At 35.1% G+C, this 18,280-nt stretch overlaps 1 protein-coding gene across 4 annotated transcripts in view; it reads right to left on the reverse strand.

Moving 5' to 3' along the window:
- RNF13 (ring finger protein 13) overlaps positions 1–18,280 on the reverse strand; it is a 132,440-nt gene that overhangs the window by 62,401 nt on the left and 51,759 nt on the right. For all 4 annotated transcript variants that reach the window (XM_067737515.1, XM_067737517.1, XM_067737516.1 and 1 more), the window contains one exon: positions 3,165–3,290. In XM_067737515.1, coding sequence (XP_067593616.1) covers positions 3,165–3,290 — 126 coding nt within the window. Of the gene's footprint in view, positions 1–3,164; positions 3,291–18,280 lie in introns of those variants that run through there.

An 18,280-nucleotide genomic window follows, 5' to 3' on the forward strand; every position in this document is an offset into this window, starting at 1 on the left:
CTTATTTTGTATACATTACACACTGGCATGATTAAACTGTCCTTTATAAGCTAAATTAAAAATTTTACACATCAACTGACGTGAGTTACTATATCACAGGGTGACTTATCAGCCAATGATTTCGTTTCTGAAAGGTTCGAACTAAATTTATGTCTCAATTTGACTGGGCTAAGAGATGTCCAGATAGCTGGTAAAATATTATTTGGGGGTGTGTCTGTGAGGGGCTTTTGGAAGTGATTGGCATTTCATTCAGTAGGCTGAGTAAAGAAGATCCACCCTCACCAATGTGAGTGGGCATCATCAAATTCCTTGAGGTTCCAAACAGAACAAAACGTGAAGGGAGGGCAAATTCCCTCTCTCTCTTCTTGACATCCACCCTCTCCCGCCCTTGGACGTCAGAGCTCTTGGTTCTTGGGCCTCAGGACTTAACACCATCAAATACCCGGGTCCTCAGGCCTTCAGACTCTAACTGAATTATACCACTGGCTTTCCTGATGCTCCAGCTTGCAGATAGTAGATTATGGGACTTCTCAGCCTAATATAGTCAGCATCTTTGCCATTTTTACCCTCATTCTATTTTACACCAGTAATGAAAAAAATCACTACAACATTAATAGCTAATACCTACTGCCTACTTACTGTGTACAAGGCACTGTTTGATAAGCATTTAACAGTGATTATTTCATTTGATTCTCATAACAATCCTCTGATGTAGGGAACATTTAAAATTCTATTTTACAGATAAAGAAATTGAGGCATACAGAGATAAAACAACTTGCCTAAGATCACACTGCTAATGAATGATAAAGATGGGATTCAAATGTATGCAGCCTGTTTCCACACCTTGATTAAGACCAATGTCTCCCTTGTAAATTAATGTCTTGTAAACTTAATATAACTGAGACAAAGACAGAAATCATTAGGAACAACATGAATGAAATCTTTACCCTTAAATGGCTATAACAGACCGTGCTGTATATTTGTGAAGGAAAAATAACAAAGTTAAAGAAAATGTATAGAATAGAACTTTATCCATTAAGACTACGTCTACATGGTGAGTTATAATAAGAAAATTTTTAACATTTTCCTTTCTAAGATGAGAATCCTCAATCTAAACATTTTTACATATTTTTTACATGTACATACTTTTAAAGAATGCAATATACATGTAAGTAGAAGGCTTACTACACTACATAGTTTGATTTAACAAACCTTTATTGCTCTCCTACTATGCACTATGATACAAATTAGATATTTAAATATAATTCAAACATGAACTCTAAACACAGTAAGCTCGCATGTAAGTGAAATATATATAATAAAAAATAATATTGTGATAAAGAGATACAAAGGAGGTATTTACAAAGTGGAGGGTGGCACATTGAACTGGAATCATTCATTCTGCCAGAGAGAGGGTAGAAAGAAAAGTAAGCCTTCCAGAAGAGGTAACTTTCTCAGCTAGCACTTAAATGATGAAACAGTCAGAAATATAGGTGATAAAGGTCATCTTGGACAGAGAAAATAATGTGTGTAAAGGCACAAAGACACAGCAAGTTGAGAGATTTCAGTAGGTTCTACGGCTACAGCATAAAATTCAAGGCAGGAAGTGGAAAGAGATGAGCTGGAGTAATAGCTAAATCAGGAAATTCCACTAGAAGTACTCAGACTCATGATGAGGATCCAATAAAGGGACAAGAGAACAAACAAACCCTCCTATTCATTCCTGGGTTGGGTTTTCACCCTCAAAAATAAATATTCAATGGCAGTATTTCCCTAAATTTTACAGTGAACCACCTCCCTTCCCCACCTAAAAGAAGAAAGTTATTTAAAAAAAAAAAAAAAGAGGTATATTCTAGTTTCTAGTTACCAAAGACTTGACTGAGACGAAAATTACATACCTTAATGATGCAATAAACCTTGAAATCAGCAGAATTAGCTTACTTTTAGTTTCTTAGTGGCATGAAATTAATGAAATATTACATTTTTGTTGGAACAACCTGTAATTATTATAGTTTAGGTCTGGATCAAATCTTAAAATGGTTTAAATTCAAAAGACATAACAACCCTGAAGAGAAGGAAATCTAATACATTTGACTTCAAGCTCCATTTTCCCATTTAAAGGCAATTGAGAGTTTAAATTTGGAATTAATATACAATAGTAACAATACTTATTATTTACAAAGTGCTCTACATTTTCAAACCCTTTTACAGTTATTACTTTATTAATTTAATAAGTTTATTATGGAGGTGTCATTTCTTTCATGAAATGAAAGGAGCAGAGACAAAAATTCAGGCACAGCAGGAGTCAGGGCAGCCTTTCCTACTTAATAGACAAATCATCTAAGATCAAGCATGGAAGGTACATGAAGTAATATCCCACATCTGTTCTCTAAGATACATGCGAGACACTCAGGTTTGAGATAGTCAGGTAAAAGTAACAGGCCTCAATCTGGCTCTCCTAACAAGGCCAATCCAAAAACAGAATTGTAAAGACAGTACTAAAAGTATCAAAAAAAAAAAACCCCAAAACTAAAAACCCATACCTTCAGAGCAGCACTGATGATAGTGAGGGAAGTTCTATGGCAAACTTTGTTTTACTATCTGAAATGCCAGCTTAACCCACTCCATGGAGACAAACTTTATACAAGTGACAGAGTCAGCTTATTACAAGAGAGAAATCCCAATATCAACAAAGATACAGATACAGATGCAGTAATTATACTGGAAGGGTGAAGGCATGAAACTATAGATTAACATTTCCATTCCTAGGTTAGATCAAGCAAGACCACTATTAAACCACAGTTCAAGATGCCCAACCACCACATGAAAATTCTTAGAACCAATAGTAATTATTTATGTCCTAGTCTATTTATTTATTTTCAGTCTTACTAAAACTACGAATCATAAAACTGATGGCGTTTTCCTCTTTGTACTGGCAGCTAAAAGCTTAGAGTAAATTTTATAGCAAATGAATAAGAATTAAGTAAACTCACTGCTGTCTTTCTTGCCTTCACCATCTCCTCATTTTTTTTTGTCCTTACTCGTTTATTTTTTTTAATCTGAATGAATTGTGTAAACTTTCTTAAAGGCTTTCTGAAATAAGGGAGTATTTAAACTAGCTAACTAAACAAACAGTAACAGAAAAATGAAAAAAGAAACATTACCTTTTCATCAAAATTACAATCAAGTCTTCTAATCAACACGATGAAAGTGCCAGATGAATTGTCTCTTAGTGGCGGAGGCACTATGGGTTCACAGGCATTCTCTGGTTTTGAGTTAATCAAAAAGCCCTAAAAAAAGAATGAGCAGTAAGTTTTCTCTCTGTTAAACTCAAAAAAATGAATTCAACTTACTTCTATAAACACCTTTTGAATCTGTTCCATGTGTTTTGCATTATGCTAGATGAATTATCTGGCAACTACAACAGTTCCTACCCTCCAATTGCTCACAATCCCAGAACTTCTAAAGTAGTATTTGGCTTCCTAAGCAATTTTTTTTTTAAAGTAAGTTCCATTTTTACTATTAAAGTTAAAAAAAAAAATCACACATAAGCCCATCACCCCGGAGACAACCACTGTTAGCATGCTGGTATATTTTCCAACAATGACTGACATTTCTAAACCAAGCAAACACTTCTTAAAAATTAACTTTTAAATTTCTTTCCTCAGGGGCTTCCCTGGTGGCACAGTGGTTGAGAGTCTGCCTGCCAATGCAGGGGACACGGGTTCGTGCCCCGGCCCGGGAAGATCCCACGTGCCGCGGAGCGGCTGGGCCCGTGAGCCATGGCCACTGAGCCTGCGCGTCCAGAGCCTGTGCTCCGCAACGGGAGAGGCCACAACAGTAAGAAGCCCGCGTAACGCAAAAAATTAATTAATTAATTAATTAATTTCCTCAAATAATGAAAATGCACAGCGTTTCTAGGAATTTATTATATAGAAACATTAGCCTAGGTATATAAAGGTATATGTAGAAAAATGTCCCCTGTTACATCATTTTTAATAGCAAAAACTGGAAATCATGCACATCGATAAGGCAGCCATTTAAAAAATTATAGTATATTCATACAATAGAAAAATAATAGAATCATTATAAAGAATAAGATAAATCCTTACATAATAAACTGAAAAGACGTCCACAAGATAACTACTAATTTAAAATGAAATAGCAAGCTGCTTTCCCAGAAATATAGGATGGTTTGACATCTGAAAATGTATTAATAGTTTAAAACAGAAAAACCAAATGACTATCTCAATAGGTGTAAAACACTGAATAAACACATAAAAAGATTATCAAAATCATTAAATTCATTTATAAGGAGGAGTGAGCAATTAAAGTTATGACACAGTGCCCAACAATAGTCCTGTATGGCGCATGAATTGGTCACACCAACCATCTATTTCACAGGATTTGGCAATTTTGTCAAGTTGCATTGCTTGGCTTGTGATAGGGAATGCTTTCGCGCATGTTTCAGGAATAAAATGCAGCATATCTTCACTTACTCAAAGAATAGCTCCCATTCTTGATTCCATAAAGCGCTTGGTTTTTACTTTGCAAGGAAACAGAACTGTGGTTATCCTTCCAATAATGAATATTTGCTTCACTCATATTAAATTTACTCCTTGCTGCCTTTTCTGTGCCTTTCTGCACACAAACTAACTTTTTGCCTTAAAGCCAAGTCACATAGTGCAGTTCTTTTCAAGACACTTATAACAGCAATTAAATTCAAGCCATGTAGTACCAACAAGGTATATAACTCAACTGAAGTGAAGACAATACGAACAGCTATGACCAAATTTCCCATGTCCGGGAGATGACAACTCCATCATGACTGCCACCTAGCGGATAGCTAGGGAAAGACACATCCCAATTTCAGATATGTTAAAATATGGGATAATAAAATGCATCTTCGAATCAATAAATTTATGGTATGTACAGACACAAAAAAGGGTCTACAAGTGGAACTAGAAAAAGCTTTTTGTTTTTTAATCATTTCTGTATTGATGAATCTGTTATGACAAGCATGTATTATTTTTAGACATAAGAAAATTTATAAAAATTAAATACACATAAGCTTAAAGTTAAAAAAAAAATCTATTTGCATTAATGGAAATTGAAGCCTAAAAAAAACAGGTCTTTTTTTTGTTTTCCCCGGCCACGCCACACAGCTTATAGGATCTCAGTTCCCCAAGCAGGGATCGAACCCGCACCCTCGGCAGTTGAAAGCGCAGAGTCCTAACCACTGGTCCGCCAGGGGATTCCTAAAAACAGGTCTTAAATTCTTAAATATTATCTTTCCTGTGGACTATGCTAAAAAGAATAACTTGATAAAACAGCCTACTAATTCCTATCCTTCACCCAGATGTAAGTCAGTTAAAACAGTGCAAATTTACTTTGTTTCATCCACAAAGTCTACAGAGTAGTGTAATGGGTTTTGCCAATTAATTTGGCAGAACTCTCTGGTCCCTTAAATAAGAGTGACCAAGAAGGTGCTGCCTTAAGCCAGGCCCACATGCCTCATGTCACCCTCCAGGGCCAATCCTTTTTATTAAAAAGGATTTTAAAAGGATTTTTATTAATCCTTTTTATTAAAAGGATGCTTGCTCTGCGATCAAGGATCCTCCTCATCCCTATTTACTGACAGGGGCAATTTATGCCAATATGTAGGAAGCCCAAGAAAACTACCAACGTCCAGGAGACTCAGAAAGGATGCCCACCTTTCTGCCCTTTGTTGTTATAATTCTCTGATGATTAAACAAGGATGCTGGGGACTTCCCTGGTGGTCCAGTGGCTCAGGATCTGCGCTCCCAATGCAGGGGGGGCCTGGGTTCCATCCCTGGTCAGGGAACTAGCTCCCACATGCTGCAACTAAAGTTCCCGCTTGCTGCAACTAAGACCCGGAGTAGCCAAATAAACAAAAAAATATTAAAGTGTTTAAAAAAATAATAAATAAAATAAACATAACAGATAAATAGGGTATGGGAAATTAAGAAAAAAAACAGCTCATCTAAATTAAGAATTCATCTGTGACTATTAGATTTCCACAACTGTATTCAATTATGTTCAAATCAAATTTATTAAAAACAAGACAAAACAAGGATGCTGGACAAAAATAGTGTATGCAGACTGGCACCTCAATATCATCGAATGTATAATGCAATAGGTTTGTGGTATATATATTTGTGGATTTTTTAAAAACTTTTATGACTATACATGAAGCAAAGTACACAAAATATAATTTTTCAGCTTGATGAGTTTTCCCAAACTGAACACACCTGTATCAGGAAACAGACTATTAACAGCACTGCAGGAGTTCCCTTCATCCTCCCTGCCAGTCACTACTCCCCCACCCTATCAGCAATGTCACTACATGGACTTCTAACAGCTTAAATTAGATTTTGCCTAATTTTATAACTGACATAAACAGAACCAGACATACAGCAAATTCTCTTTTAGACTTCTTTCTCTCAATACTGTATTTGTGAGAATCATTCCTACTATTCAGCAACCATACTGTGGAGATATACTTGGCAGATCTTTCAATTTTCATTTCTCTATAGTATTACATTGTATGAATATACCAAAATTTATTCTACTGTTGGTGAGCATTTGGGTAATTTCTAGTAGGCACTATTACAAATAGTGCTGTTATAAACTTTCCAGTACAAGTCTTTTCATGAACATATGCATGATATTTATGTACATGGAAGGAGACCCATAGGATATCAAGCTGGATCATAGAGTATCAAGCTTTAGTAAATACCACCAAGCAGTTTTCCAAAGTGGTCTGGGTTACCACTTTTTAACTGGAATGTTCAAATAATCTAAACTTAAAAATCATACTGAGGGCTTCCCTGGTGGCGCAGTGGTTGAGAGTCCGCCTGCTGATGCAGGGGACACGGGTTCGTGCCCCAGTCCGGGAAGATCCCACATGCCGCAGAGTGGCTGGGCCCGTGAGCCATGGCCGCTGAGCCTGCGCATCTGGAGCCTGTGCTCCGCAACGGGAGAGGCCACAACAGTGAGAGGCCCGCGTACCACAAAAAAAAAAAAAAAAAAAGAATAATAATATATGCAGTGATAATGTCAACAAAAATGCTGAAAGCAAGGCAGCAGTGCCTTTTTCCCTTTGTAAGAATATAAAAGTAAAAGCAGGAAGAGAGAGAGAAAAGTGGTAAGTTGTTTTGTTAGTGGATACCTGAAGTTATTAATAACTGCAGCAACAGCAAGCAGTTGACATTTGTTGAGTCATAGCACTTAGCACTGTGTGTTAGGCACTATGCCCTTTAAATGCTTTAATTCAGTTAATCTTTGCAATAATCCTATGAGGTTAACTACTATTGTTATTTTCCTTATTTTAAAGAGGAGGAAACTAAGTCTCAAAAGAGTTAGGTAACTTGCCTAAAGTTATACATAGCAGGCATGTAATCCCAGGAAGTCTAACTCCAGACCCTACATTCTCAACCACTATGCTACACTGCCTCTGCCAGATAAAAAAAAACACAGGTGAAGAACAAAATGGGCAACAAGAAGAGAAATGGACATCTACAAAAATGAACAAACCAAAATGTTAGTCTAAAAGGCAGTTAAGGTTGATTCCAAAATTTGATACAAATATTTCAAATGATAAGTTGTCAATGGAACCTGTCATAATTTTTACATTCAAACACAGACCAAAAAGAGTTACACTGATAAATCAGACTTTATCAGCTAACATTCTCCTAAAGTGTGACAGATTCATTTGTTTATATCAACAACTTTCTAGAATGTTAAAAAATATCCACTGCCCTTTTCTCTAATGCTTTGTTAGATCATTCTTCTAAAATCTACCAGTAACTTTCACATACAGGCCACATTTAATTCCTTTTTCACAAACAGTTGGAGATTACTCTCCTCTTATGCAATAAAACATCCTTATCATTCATTACTCATTATTTTAAGTTCCTTTAACATTCTGCTCTGAATACACTTGTCTCATTTCATGTGGGGTCTGTTTAAGTACTAGGATGGATAAATAAGAACTGAGTCCCCACTCAAGTAATTAATATCTGGAAAGAACTAACTGATCCAATTAAGACAAGAGAAAACAGAGTAAAAACAACATGCAGTACAAATGCACAGAACAGAGAAAATTATTCTATGTGAGGCAGTAACAGAAAAGGTGATGTTTGTCTTGGTTCTTAAACTTTACTATACTTCACTTTGGTGCCAAAAATTAAATATACGACTGTAAGTGATCTGACCAATATAACAACAGATAGGAACTATCACACTTTAACCTGTTCTAGATATTATATGTCTATTGGTGCACTGTAAAACTAAATTAGGTTTCTAGTGAACACATTACAGTCATTTCAACAAATTTTTGACATGTTACTACTAAGCTATATTTCTCCTCTTTTCAGTACCTATCTTTTAAGACTTGAGGGCAAGGGACTTCCCTCGTGGCGCAGTGGTTAAGAATCTGCCTGCCAAGGCAGGGGACACAGGTTCGAGTCCTGGTCCGGGAAGATCCCACATGCCACGGAGCAACTAAGCCTGTGTGCCACAACTACTGAGCCTGTGCTCTAGAGCCCGCGAGCCACAACTACTGAGCCCGGGCGCCACAGAACCCGTGCTCCGCAACAAGAGAAGCCACCACAATGAGAAGCCCACGCACCGCAATGAAGAGTAGCCTCCGCTCGCCACAACTAGAGAAAGCCCGCTTCCAGCAATGAAGACCCGACACAGCCAAAAATTAATTAATTAATTTAAATTAAAAAAAAATAAGACTCGAGGACAAAACATTAGTATATTAACCATTCCAAACTTCAGGACATCTGCCAATTTGATAACCAAACATTTCATGTCTTTCTGCACATCACTGAGAGTTATATACTAATTAAAAGTTAAGTCTTTAACTGGATTAAAAGGAAAGGTTTTTAAAATCCTCCTCACAAATTAGATATTACATCTATAGCATTATTCAGAGCAGTAACTAAATATCCTTCATCTCAAAGTTACATCTCACTCTGTACACTCTGCTAGAATTCTCCCCAATAACCTTTTCTGGTTTATATATTTTATCAGTGACTTAGATGTTAGATTTAATAAAATCTGATTAAAAGATGTCATAAAAATATAATAAGCCCATTAATAACTAAAAATGTTAAAAGAATACTTAAAAGTGCTAATCAGCAATGTAATAGTTTAAACCAACTTTTTGGTGGGGGGGGGGGCTGTGTTGGGTCTTCGTTGCTGTGCGCGGGCTTTCTCTAGTTGCCGCGAGTAGGGGCTACACTTCATTGCGATGCACGGGCTTCTCATTGCGGTGGCTTTTCTCTAGGCATGCGGGCTTCAGTAGTTGTGGCCCGCGGGCTCTAGAGCGCAGGCTCAGTAGTTGTGGCTCACAGGCTTAGTTGCTCCGCAGCATGTGGGATCTTCCCAGACCAGAGCTAGAACCTGTGTCCCCTGCCATTGGCAGGCAGATTCTTAACCACTGAGACACCAGGAAAGTCCCGAGACCAACTATTTTTAAAACATTATTTCTGAAAAAGCTCACAAGCATTAGAAACAAAATGTAACTCATTTTAATATTCTAAAACTGTCAAAGTTTTAATTTAAAAAAGTCCCAGACTACTATACTTGTTTAATTGCACTGAGATTAAAAGTGAACAAAAAAAAGAAAGCACATTTACACAATGTTGATATGTAGTTCTAAAATCATTCACCTTAATAATTTCCTCAAATGAGAATTTTTGGGTGATTTGTTTTAATGGATTTGATAATTAACCTTTATCAATTACCTACTGGATGCTAAGCTGAACTTCCACTTCCCAGCCATGATGGAATAACACGGGCTAGTTTTAACCTCTTGCTTTAATTAACTAGAGAACCAAAAAAAAAAGATATGAAACATCAGCTTTCAAACACTGGACAACAAACAGCACAACAGTGATTCCTGAGAAAAGGAAACAAATGAGATGAGCCCTATAAAATCCTTAGCTCACTGCCTGGAGAGATTCCAGGCCTCAGGACAGGGCAGGGGAAAACAACAGAGTCTGGTAGTCTCAGTAAGTTGAGGACACAATTCATAATTTGGAGAGGTCAACACAGCTGGATTTTGTGGGACACAACATTGGGGAGGAGCGAACTGCAAAGAGAGCTCCAGATATATGTAGAGGCATCCACTCAAGTCGTTGGCTGAGTAGTAATCTGCATACGTATGTGAGGGAACTACCGAAACTAAGAAAGAACCATGAGAAAGGAGTAAACAGAACAATCTCTGGAGTTCACACAGGGCTGGGAATAGTTTTACACATAGCATGAAATAGAGTCCTCAGAAGACTGCTGCCTCAGAAGTAAGCCACATTAGCCCTAAACATTTGAAGCAAATGAAAATAAAGATACAACTTACCAAAATTTGTGGGACACAGCTAAAATAATACTTAGAGCAAAATTTATAGATCTAAATACCCATATTAGAAAAGAGGAAAGGTTTCAAATTAATGACCTCAATGTTCATCTAAAGAAACTGGAAAAAATAAGAGCAAATTAAACCCAAAAATAAGAGAAGGAAGGAAATAATAAGTAGCTACTTTCCTCACACTAGTCTACTGGATATGTACTATTACAGACAAATAGGTAGACCTAAAGAAGTTGAACAACTTGCCCAGTGATAGAACCAGAATTTGAAGTCCAGTAACTCTGACCCAAAAGTCCAGCTTCTTCCCATTTTAGTACACTGCTCATCTTCACAAAGATATGAATTAAATCAAACTAAGTTCCAAGCTTCCCTATTCTCAGCACAGCACTCTAATAATTTTGGCATTGTGCTAATATTATCACCACTTCTATGACAGAACTTATGTGCTTATTAAAAGCATTAGCACTCTGTTTATATTTTTTTCTTCTTTTTCTTATACCTTCCTATTTTCTCCTATAATCCCAGCATCTTTCATGAGATTGTATAAGTCCACAAGGTGGTTTATAGACAACTGGTGTTCCAAGTTATTCCTGTTGTTAACTATCATTACTAAACTGAAGTCCCAGAATACACAGATAGCTTTACAGTTACAACTGAGGATCACAGATCACAAAGGCATTATCATTCCCATTTTAGAGAAGAAACTTAAGCATCAAAGAAGATAACATACCCAATTAACATTCCACTGTTAATTTGAGTCAAACCTAGAGCTGACTCAAATGATGGTCCTTTTCTTCAAAACATTGTCTTTCAAATTTAATATAAACACAAACAGAAAATGATTTTGGTGAGATTAGTGGGACTACAGATTATTCCTTAAAGTTATTATTTCCATTATGATATTTGTGCTACACAAATATACTTGGAAAAGAAAAAAGCTCAAACCATTTAAAGAGGAAAATACCAGGTGTCAAGAAGGGAAATGGTAGCATCGAACCATTTCAATGTAACTAAAGTACCTGTTACTCTCGAGTACATCCTAGTGTAACATTCCCCTTCCTGGTTTTATATTTATCAACTTTTCAATTTATAAATACTGAATATAACTCGTATCTACTCATATTAAAATTGTTCAGATAGGACTGAAAAAAAAACTCTCACAAAACTGCAATGATTTTGAGTGTACATACTTCCACAGTATTTGATATGGTTGGTAATCACTCAATTTTTATAAGGTGAATCACATAAAGGCTCAAATTAGAAATCCTCTTAACTAATGGGACCTAATCAAACTTAAAAGCTTTTGCACAGCAAAGGAAACCATAAACAAAACACAAAAACAACGTACAGAATGGGAGAAAATATTTGCAAATGATGCAACTGACAAAGGATTAACCTCCAAAATACACGAACAGCTCGTACAGCTCAATATCAAAAACAAACAAACAACCTAATCAAAAAATGGGCAGAAGACCTAAATAAACATTTCTCCAAAGAAGACTACAGATGGCCAAAAGGCACATGAAAAGATGTTCAACATCGCTAATTATTAGAGAAATGCAAATGAAAACTACAATGAGGTATCATCTCATACCGGTCAGAATGGCCATCATCAAAAAGTCTACAAATAATAAATGCTGGAGAGGGTGTGGAAAAGAGGGAACCCTCCTACACTGTTGGTGGGAATGTAAACTGGTACAGTCAGTATGTAAACTGAAAAACAGTATGGAGGTCCCTTAAAAAACTAAAAATACAACTACCACATGACCCAGTAGTCCCACTCCTGAGCATATACCCGGAGAAAACCATAATTCGAAAAGATGCATGCACCCCAATGTTCATTGCAGCACTATTTACAATAGCCAAGACATGGAAGCAACCTAAATGTCCATCAACAGAGGAATGGATAAAGAAGATGTGGTACATATATAATATACAATGGAATATTACTCAGCCATAAAAAAGAACAAAATAATGCTACTTGCAGCAAATGCATGGACCTAGAGATTGTCATACTGAGGAAGTTAAGTGAGACAGAGAAAGACAAATATCATACGATATCATTTATATGTGGAATCTAAAAAAAAGGGTACAAATGAAACTTACTTACAAAATAAAAACAGAAACAGACTCATAGACATAGAAAACAAACAAGGTTACCAAAGGGGAAAGAGGAGGAGGGATAAATTAGGAGCTTGGAATTAACAGATACACACTACTTTCTACAAAATAGATAAACAACAAGGTCCTACTGTATAACACAGGGAACTATATTCAATATCTTGTAATAACCTATAATGGAAAAGAATCTAGAAAAGAATACACACATACATATGTATGTATCTATGTGTAACTGAATCACTTTGCTGTACACCAGAAACTAACACAACACTGTAAATCAACTATACTGCAATTAAAAAAAAGTAAAAATACAAAATAAATTAAAAAAATAAAAAACAAAAATGTACTGGCAGTTCTTTTCAGGGCAGTGAGGGGGAAAAAAGAAAAGGCATCCAAATTGGAAAGGAAGAAGTAAAATTATCTTTATTTGCAGATGGTATGATCTTACACATAGAAAATCCTAAGAAATCCACTTAAGAATAATTAGAACTAAAAATCAAGTTCAGCAAGGTTGCAGAATACAAGATCAATATAAAAAATCCATTGTATTTCTATATACTTACAATGAGCCATCTGAAAATCAAACTAGGAACACAATATCATTTATAATAGTATTAAAAATAATAAAATACTTAGTAATAAATTTAATAAAAGAAATGCAAGACCTGTATACTAAAAGTTACAAACCTTGTTAAAAGATATTAAAGAAGATCCAAATAAATGGAAAGGGTTCATGTTCATAGATCAGAAGACAATATTGTTAGGATGACAATACTCCATGAATCTACAATTTCGATGCAATCTGTATCACAATCCCAGCTGGATTTTTTTTTTTTTTGCAGAAATTGTCAAGGTGATCCTAAAGTTCAAATGGAAATCCAGGGTACCCAGAAAGGCCAAAATAATGTTGAAAAGGAGAACAAATTGGAGGACCCACACTTTCCAGTTTCAAACTTACTAGTATAAAGCCATGTAATCAAAACAGTATGGTGCTGGCATATAGACAGACATATAGATGAATGGAGCAGAATACAGACTCCAGAAATAAACCTTCATATTTATGATCAACTGGCTTGTTTTTTACCAGGGTGTCACGATAATTCAATGGAAAAAAATAGTTTTTTCAACAAGTGGTGGCAAGGCAACTGGATATACACATGCAAAAGAATTACATATGTAATTATATACTATATATAATTATATACTATATAAAAAAGAAGTACTGTATATAAAAGAACTATATACTATATATAAAAATTAAATCAAAATGAATTAAAGATATAAATCTGAGAACTAAGACAATAAAAGTCCTGGAAGAAAACATGCATAAATCTTCATGACTTTGGATTAGGCACTGGTTTTTTAGACATGATACTACCAAAATCATAAACAGTAAAAGAAACAACAGACAAACTGAATTTAATCAAAATTTAAAACTTTTGTACTTCAAAGGACACCATCAAAAGCCACTGAAACAAACTAAATGGATGAATTGCATGGTATGTGAACTATATCTCAATAAAATTGTTACTTAGAAAACATGAGGACGTGAGGCTGGTCACTGAATCAGACGGCTTTTAGTATGACTTATGATTGTACCTTAAATACTCCTTTTTTTACTATTAATGTTGTTTGTTAAATTCTTACCCAAAAAAGTAATATCTGTTGAATATATATATCACCTAATACAAGGTCATCTAGAAACACATGTCTCATGAACATGAATGCTCTTGAAGTGGACAGCCCCTTTGCACAGGCTCCGGTCCACTGTAACCCGTGATAGCTACTGTTTTTGCAGATAACAAGACATTTTTATCTGATGGAGATGCGTTCCTCTTTTTTCTTTTTTGTTTCCTAGATCACACTGGGTAAGTAGAAATATATTCCAAACGCTTAATCGATCACCTCTTGGTTTTAGAGTATTGGCCATCCTATCTAAATATAATTTATCTTGCTAAACATCTACTATATCTTTCCTTATATCATCAAAATAACATTAACTTGATTGCAAATAGAATTTCACATTTAATGTAAATTAACAAATATCTTCTCCCAAAGTTTACTACTTCAAACTAATCTGCAGACTTAAATAATTTGCTAGTGATCTTATCGTTAAAAAGAAAAAAAGGAGAGGAGGGGCAATAAATCATGGTGTCTAGCATAAAGCTAGGAAATAAGATCAACAATGCCTTTTTCACTCAAATTGATGTTGAAAGATTTAAATAAAGAGAAATCATAAGAGATCTGGTTGACAATCCTTTGGTTTTTCTATTATCAAATTTAAATCTTAAAAATTCCAACATAATTGATAAAAATTTAGACTAGAGCCTTGAGTTTTACTTAACATAGAAGTAGTTGTCAGGATTTTGATTTTACAATATTCAAGCTCTATGAAGAAAAGTCCATCTGGTACATGCTTCTCATTCAGCATATACAGATACTGCTTCACTCAGTGGATATTATCTTGACATTTTAGAAAACAAAATACGCCCTCTGGTGGACAATACCTTTTAGTTAATATGTTACATACGGCTCCACCAGCATACCCACGCACACCATTATCATTCTTAAGAAAAAAAAAAAAAAATCAAGAATTCTCGCTTCAGTCTGAACCAACAGACTGAAACTTAGAAGATCAAAACACTGGTATACTTGTAGGACTTGCTACATCCAACAAGATAGTATCTTTAAAAACAAGAGGAATTTTAAGTGGATTGAGCTTACACTGTAATTACATGTCCTTTACGATGGCCTTCTAAACTGCCATATAATCAATACACGCCAGTAAGGAATATTTATTAGTATTTTGTATTCTGTAGTGCTTGGCAGATCCTCTAAGAACATAAAAGCTTTAAATGTGTTAATCAGTTACAGAATTCTTAACAAAATCTTTGATAACAAAAAAGTTCGGAAACAAATACATAAAGTAAATCTGTGAAAACTTAAGAGACAGTAAAGAAATTCTCCTTCTGTTTTGCAAACAAAAGTGAAACCTGAGTAAAAGGAATTCTTTTGTAATGAAGCCAAAAACACACTGTTTTCTAAAAAAAGAAACAAAGACCTTGGAGCATTCATTACTCACTATATCATCTGCGGTTTGCAATTTGTTATAATCATAACTCAGTCATAGTTGAGCACAATCTATTGACAGTTAACTAAAGTTGAATATAATCTGGTTATCAATCTGATTAAGGGGGTCAGGACTTAAAATTACTGATGGAAATGGTCAGATCCTAACTACAGAAATTATTTCAATATTCGGTATTCAAAGAGAATGGCAAATAGCACGAAGGGGTAGTGCAGGTAAACGATAAAAGTAGGGAGAACAATACAAAATAGTAAGTGTTAGTACTGGTATTAGTTTTTCTGTTAATTTCAAAGGTGATGATCACTGACTTATTTATTAAATGAAATAAGAAATATATTAAATGTGGGAAAAATAAATTATTTCATCATGGCAAACTCTCACTTAGAGAAGAAGGAATATACTATCAAAATCTCCAAATTGGTCAGAAACTCATATACCAGCCATATACAAGAATACTTGGTTTCCCATTTCCTTGCTAGCCACTGAAAGGCTTTTTTTTTTTCACTAACCTGATGAGTGTGAAATGGCATTTAGTTATACTGTACACAAGGTCACATTTTTAAGGACGTTCACTGCAACACTATATAGCAAAAAACTGACATCTTACATATCTACCAACAAAAGAATAAAAAAATAAATTGTGGCATATTCATAAAATGGAGTACTATTCTTTAAAATGAATTAAGACTATGTAACAACATAAATTTCAAATATAGTGTTAGATGAAAAAAGCAAGTTTAAAAGCCAGACCAGGGCTTCCCTGGTGGCGCAGTGGTTGAGAGTCTGCCTGCAGATGCAGGTGACATGGGTTCGTGCCCCGGTCCGGGAAGATCCCACATGCCGCGGAGTGGCTGGGCCCGTGAGCCATGGCCACTGAGCCTGCGCGTCTGGAGCCTGTGCTCCGCAACAGGAGAGGCCACGACAGTGAGAGGCCCGCGTACCGCAAAAAAAAAAAAAAAAAGCCTGACCAAACAAAGTTTAAAAGCAAGCACAATAGTGTTTATAGATGCTTATATAAGGTAACACGTTTTATAACATTAAATGGAAAATATATACATAAATATCAGGGTAATGATTATCTATGAGGGGGAAGATAAGGGAATGGAATTGGAAGGATAAAAATAATGTTCCAATGGAATTGGTAACATTCTATTTCCTCTTTAAAAACTGGTAAAATATTAACATTTAAGTATCAATAGTAGATATATTGGATGTTCTATTATTCCCTTACTCTATTCTATGTTTGCAATATTTCATAATTTTTAAAAATTAAAAGCAATCCAAATGTCCAATGACACAGGGAATTGGTTACAGTATGGTAAAATTCAAGTGTTACAATAAATTGCAGAATTTCTACTGATGATATGAATACATATATTTTTACACGAAAAGATATCCATGATATTGGATATGCCATGATATTGCCAAATTTTAAAAAGTTGCAAAATAACATATATAAATGCATAAAATAAAGTCATAAATGTATCTATGAAAACTCACATAGTTGGACTATAATCTCTTGGTTGTGGAATTATGTATGATTTTCATATTCTTCTTTATACATGTCCTATATCATCTTAATTTTTATAGTGACCATGTATTACTTTTATAATCAGAAAAATATTTTTTCATGGGCAAAAGAATTCAAAAATTACCTTTTTACTGTATCAGACTGAGAAAGCCAGCAAGAAAATCTAACGAAAACTACTAAGTGAACAAACAACAAAAATGCCCAGTAATGAAACAGGGATGTATGCAGGGGAGCTGTGCTGATTTATGGTATCAGATACCTAAGCCTCTGCTGACTTCCAAGGTGATAGGAGAGTAAACAGAAAAAAGCGGGTAGGTCCAAGGATGGTGGAAGAGACTAGGGACCAAACTGTGGAACAAAGGAAAAGAAGCAAGGTTGGATTTTGGGAATTCCAGATAAGATGGGTGGGATACGTGTAGATTTTCCCATCCATTCTTTTCAGGCCCTCCACTTTATGCTCTCTCCCTACCTCCCCACTTCTAAGTGACAAACTGTCATAATGAAATAATTCATTATTTTCTATATCTCTGATTCATAATAAATGAATGAGCAATCATCACTTTTGAAATTAACAGGAAAAGGTTTATTTTATAAGTTCAAAAGTCACTGAAGAAGCATTATTTGAATATGATCTAAGTTGGTACATTTGAAAATGTCTTTATATTTTAGAATTCTCATTTTATATATAGCCAGCTGGTTTACTCCTTATTTTGATGGTGCTATTTCCTTATTTTTCCTTTGAAAAGGAGACTCTGACCTCTGTTTTAGTCTACAAATAGAAGGTGACACTGCAATAGTTAATAGTTCCTAGGAGTGAGGAAGCCAAGCACATTCACCCTTAACCAAGACTTCTTTCTATCACAAAACTGTCAAGGGTTCTGGGAGGGAAAATAGAGTAGCTGGTACTGAACATCTTCCCTACAAAGAACGCAAAGGGAGTCTCACAAATAAGGCACCCAATCAACCACTTTTCCTTGCAATATTTGCATTTTCCTTCATAGCAAAAAAAAAAATCTCTCTTCTAACCTCAAGCCTTTGCATTAAACAAAATCATTTCTTATAAAATAATTCTTAAACTAACTAGTAAATTAACTTTCAAAGAATAATACAGTTTGTGAAAAATTAACTGGTGATGATATAG

Source organism: Pseudorca crassidens, chromosome 5 (assembly GCF_039906515.1).
Source record: "Pseudorca crassidens isolate mPseCra1 chromosome 5, mPseCra1.hap1, whole genome shotgun sequence".
Classification (NCBI taxonomy): domain Eukaryota; kingdom Metazoa; phylum Chordata; class Mammalia; order Artiodactyla; family Delphinidae; genus Pseudorca; species Pseudorca crassidens.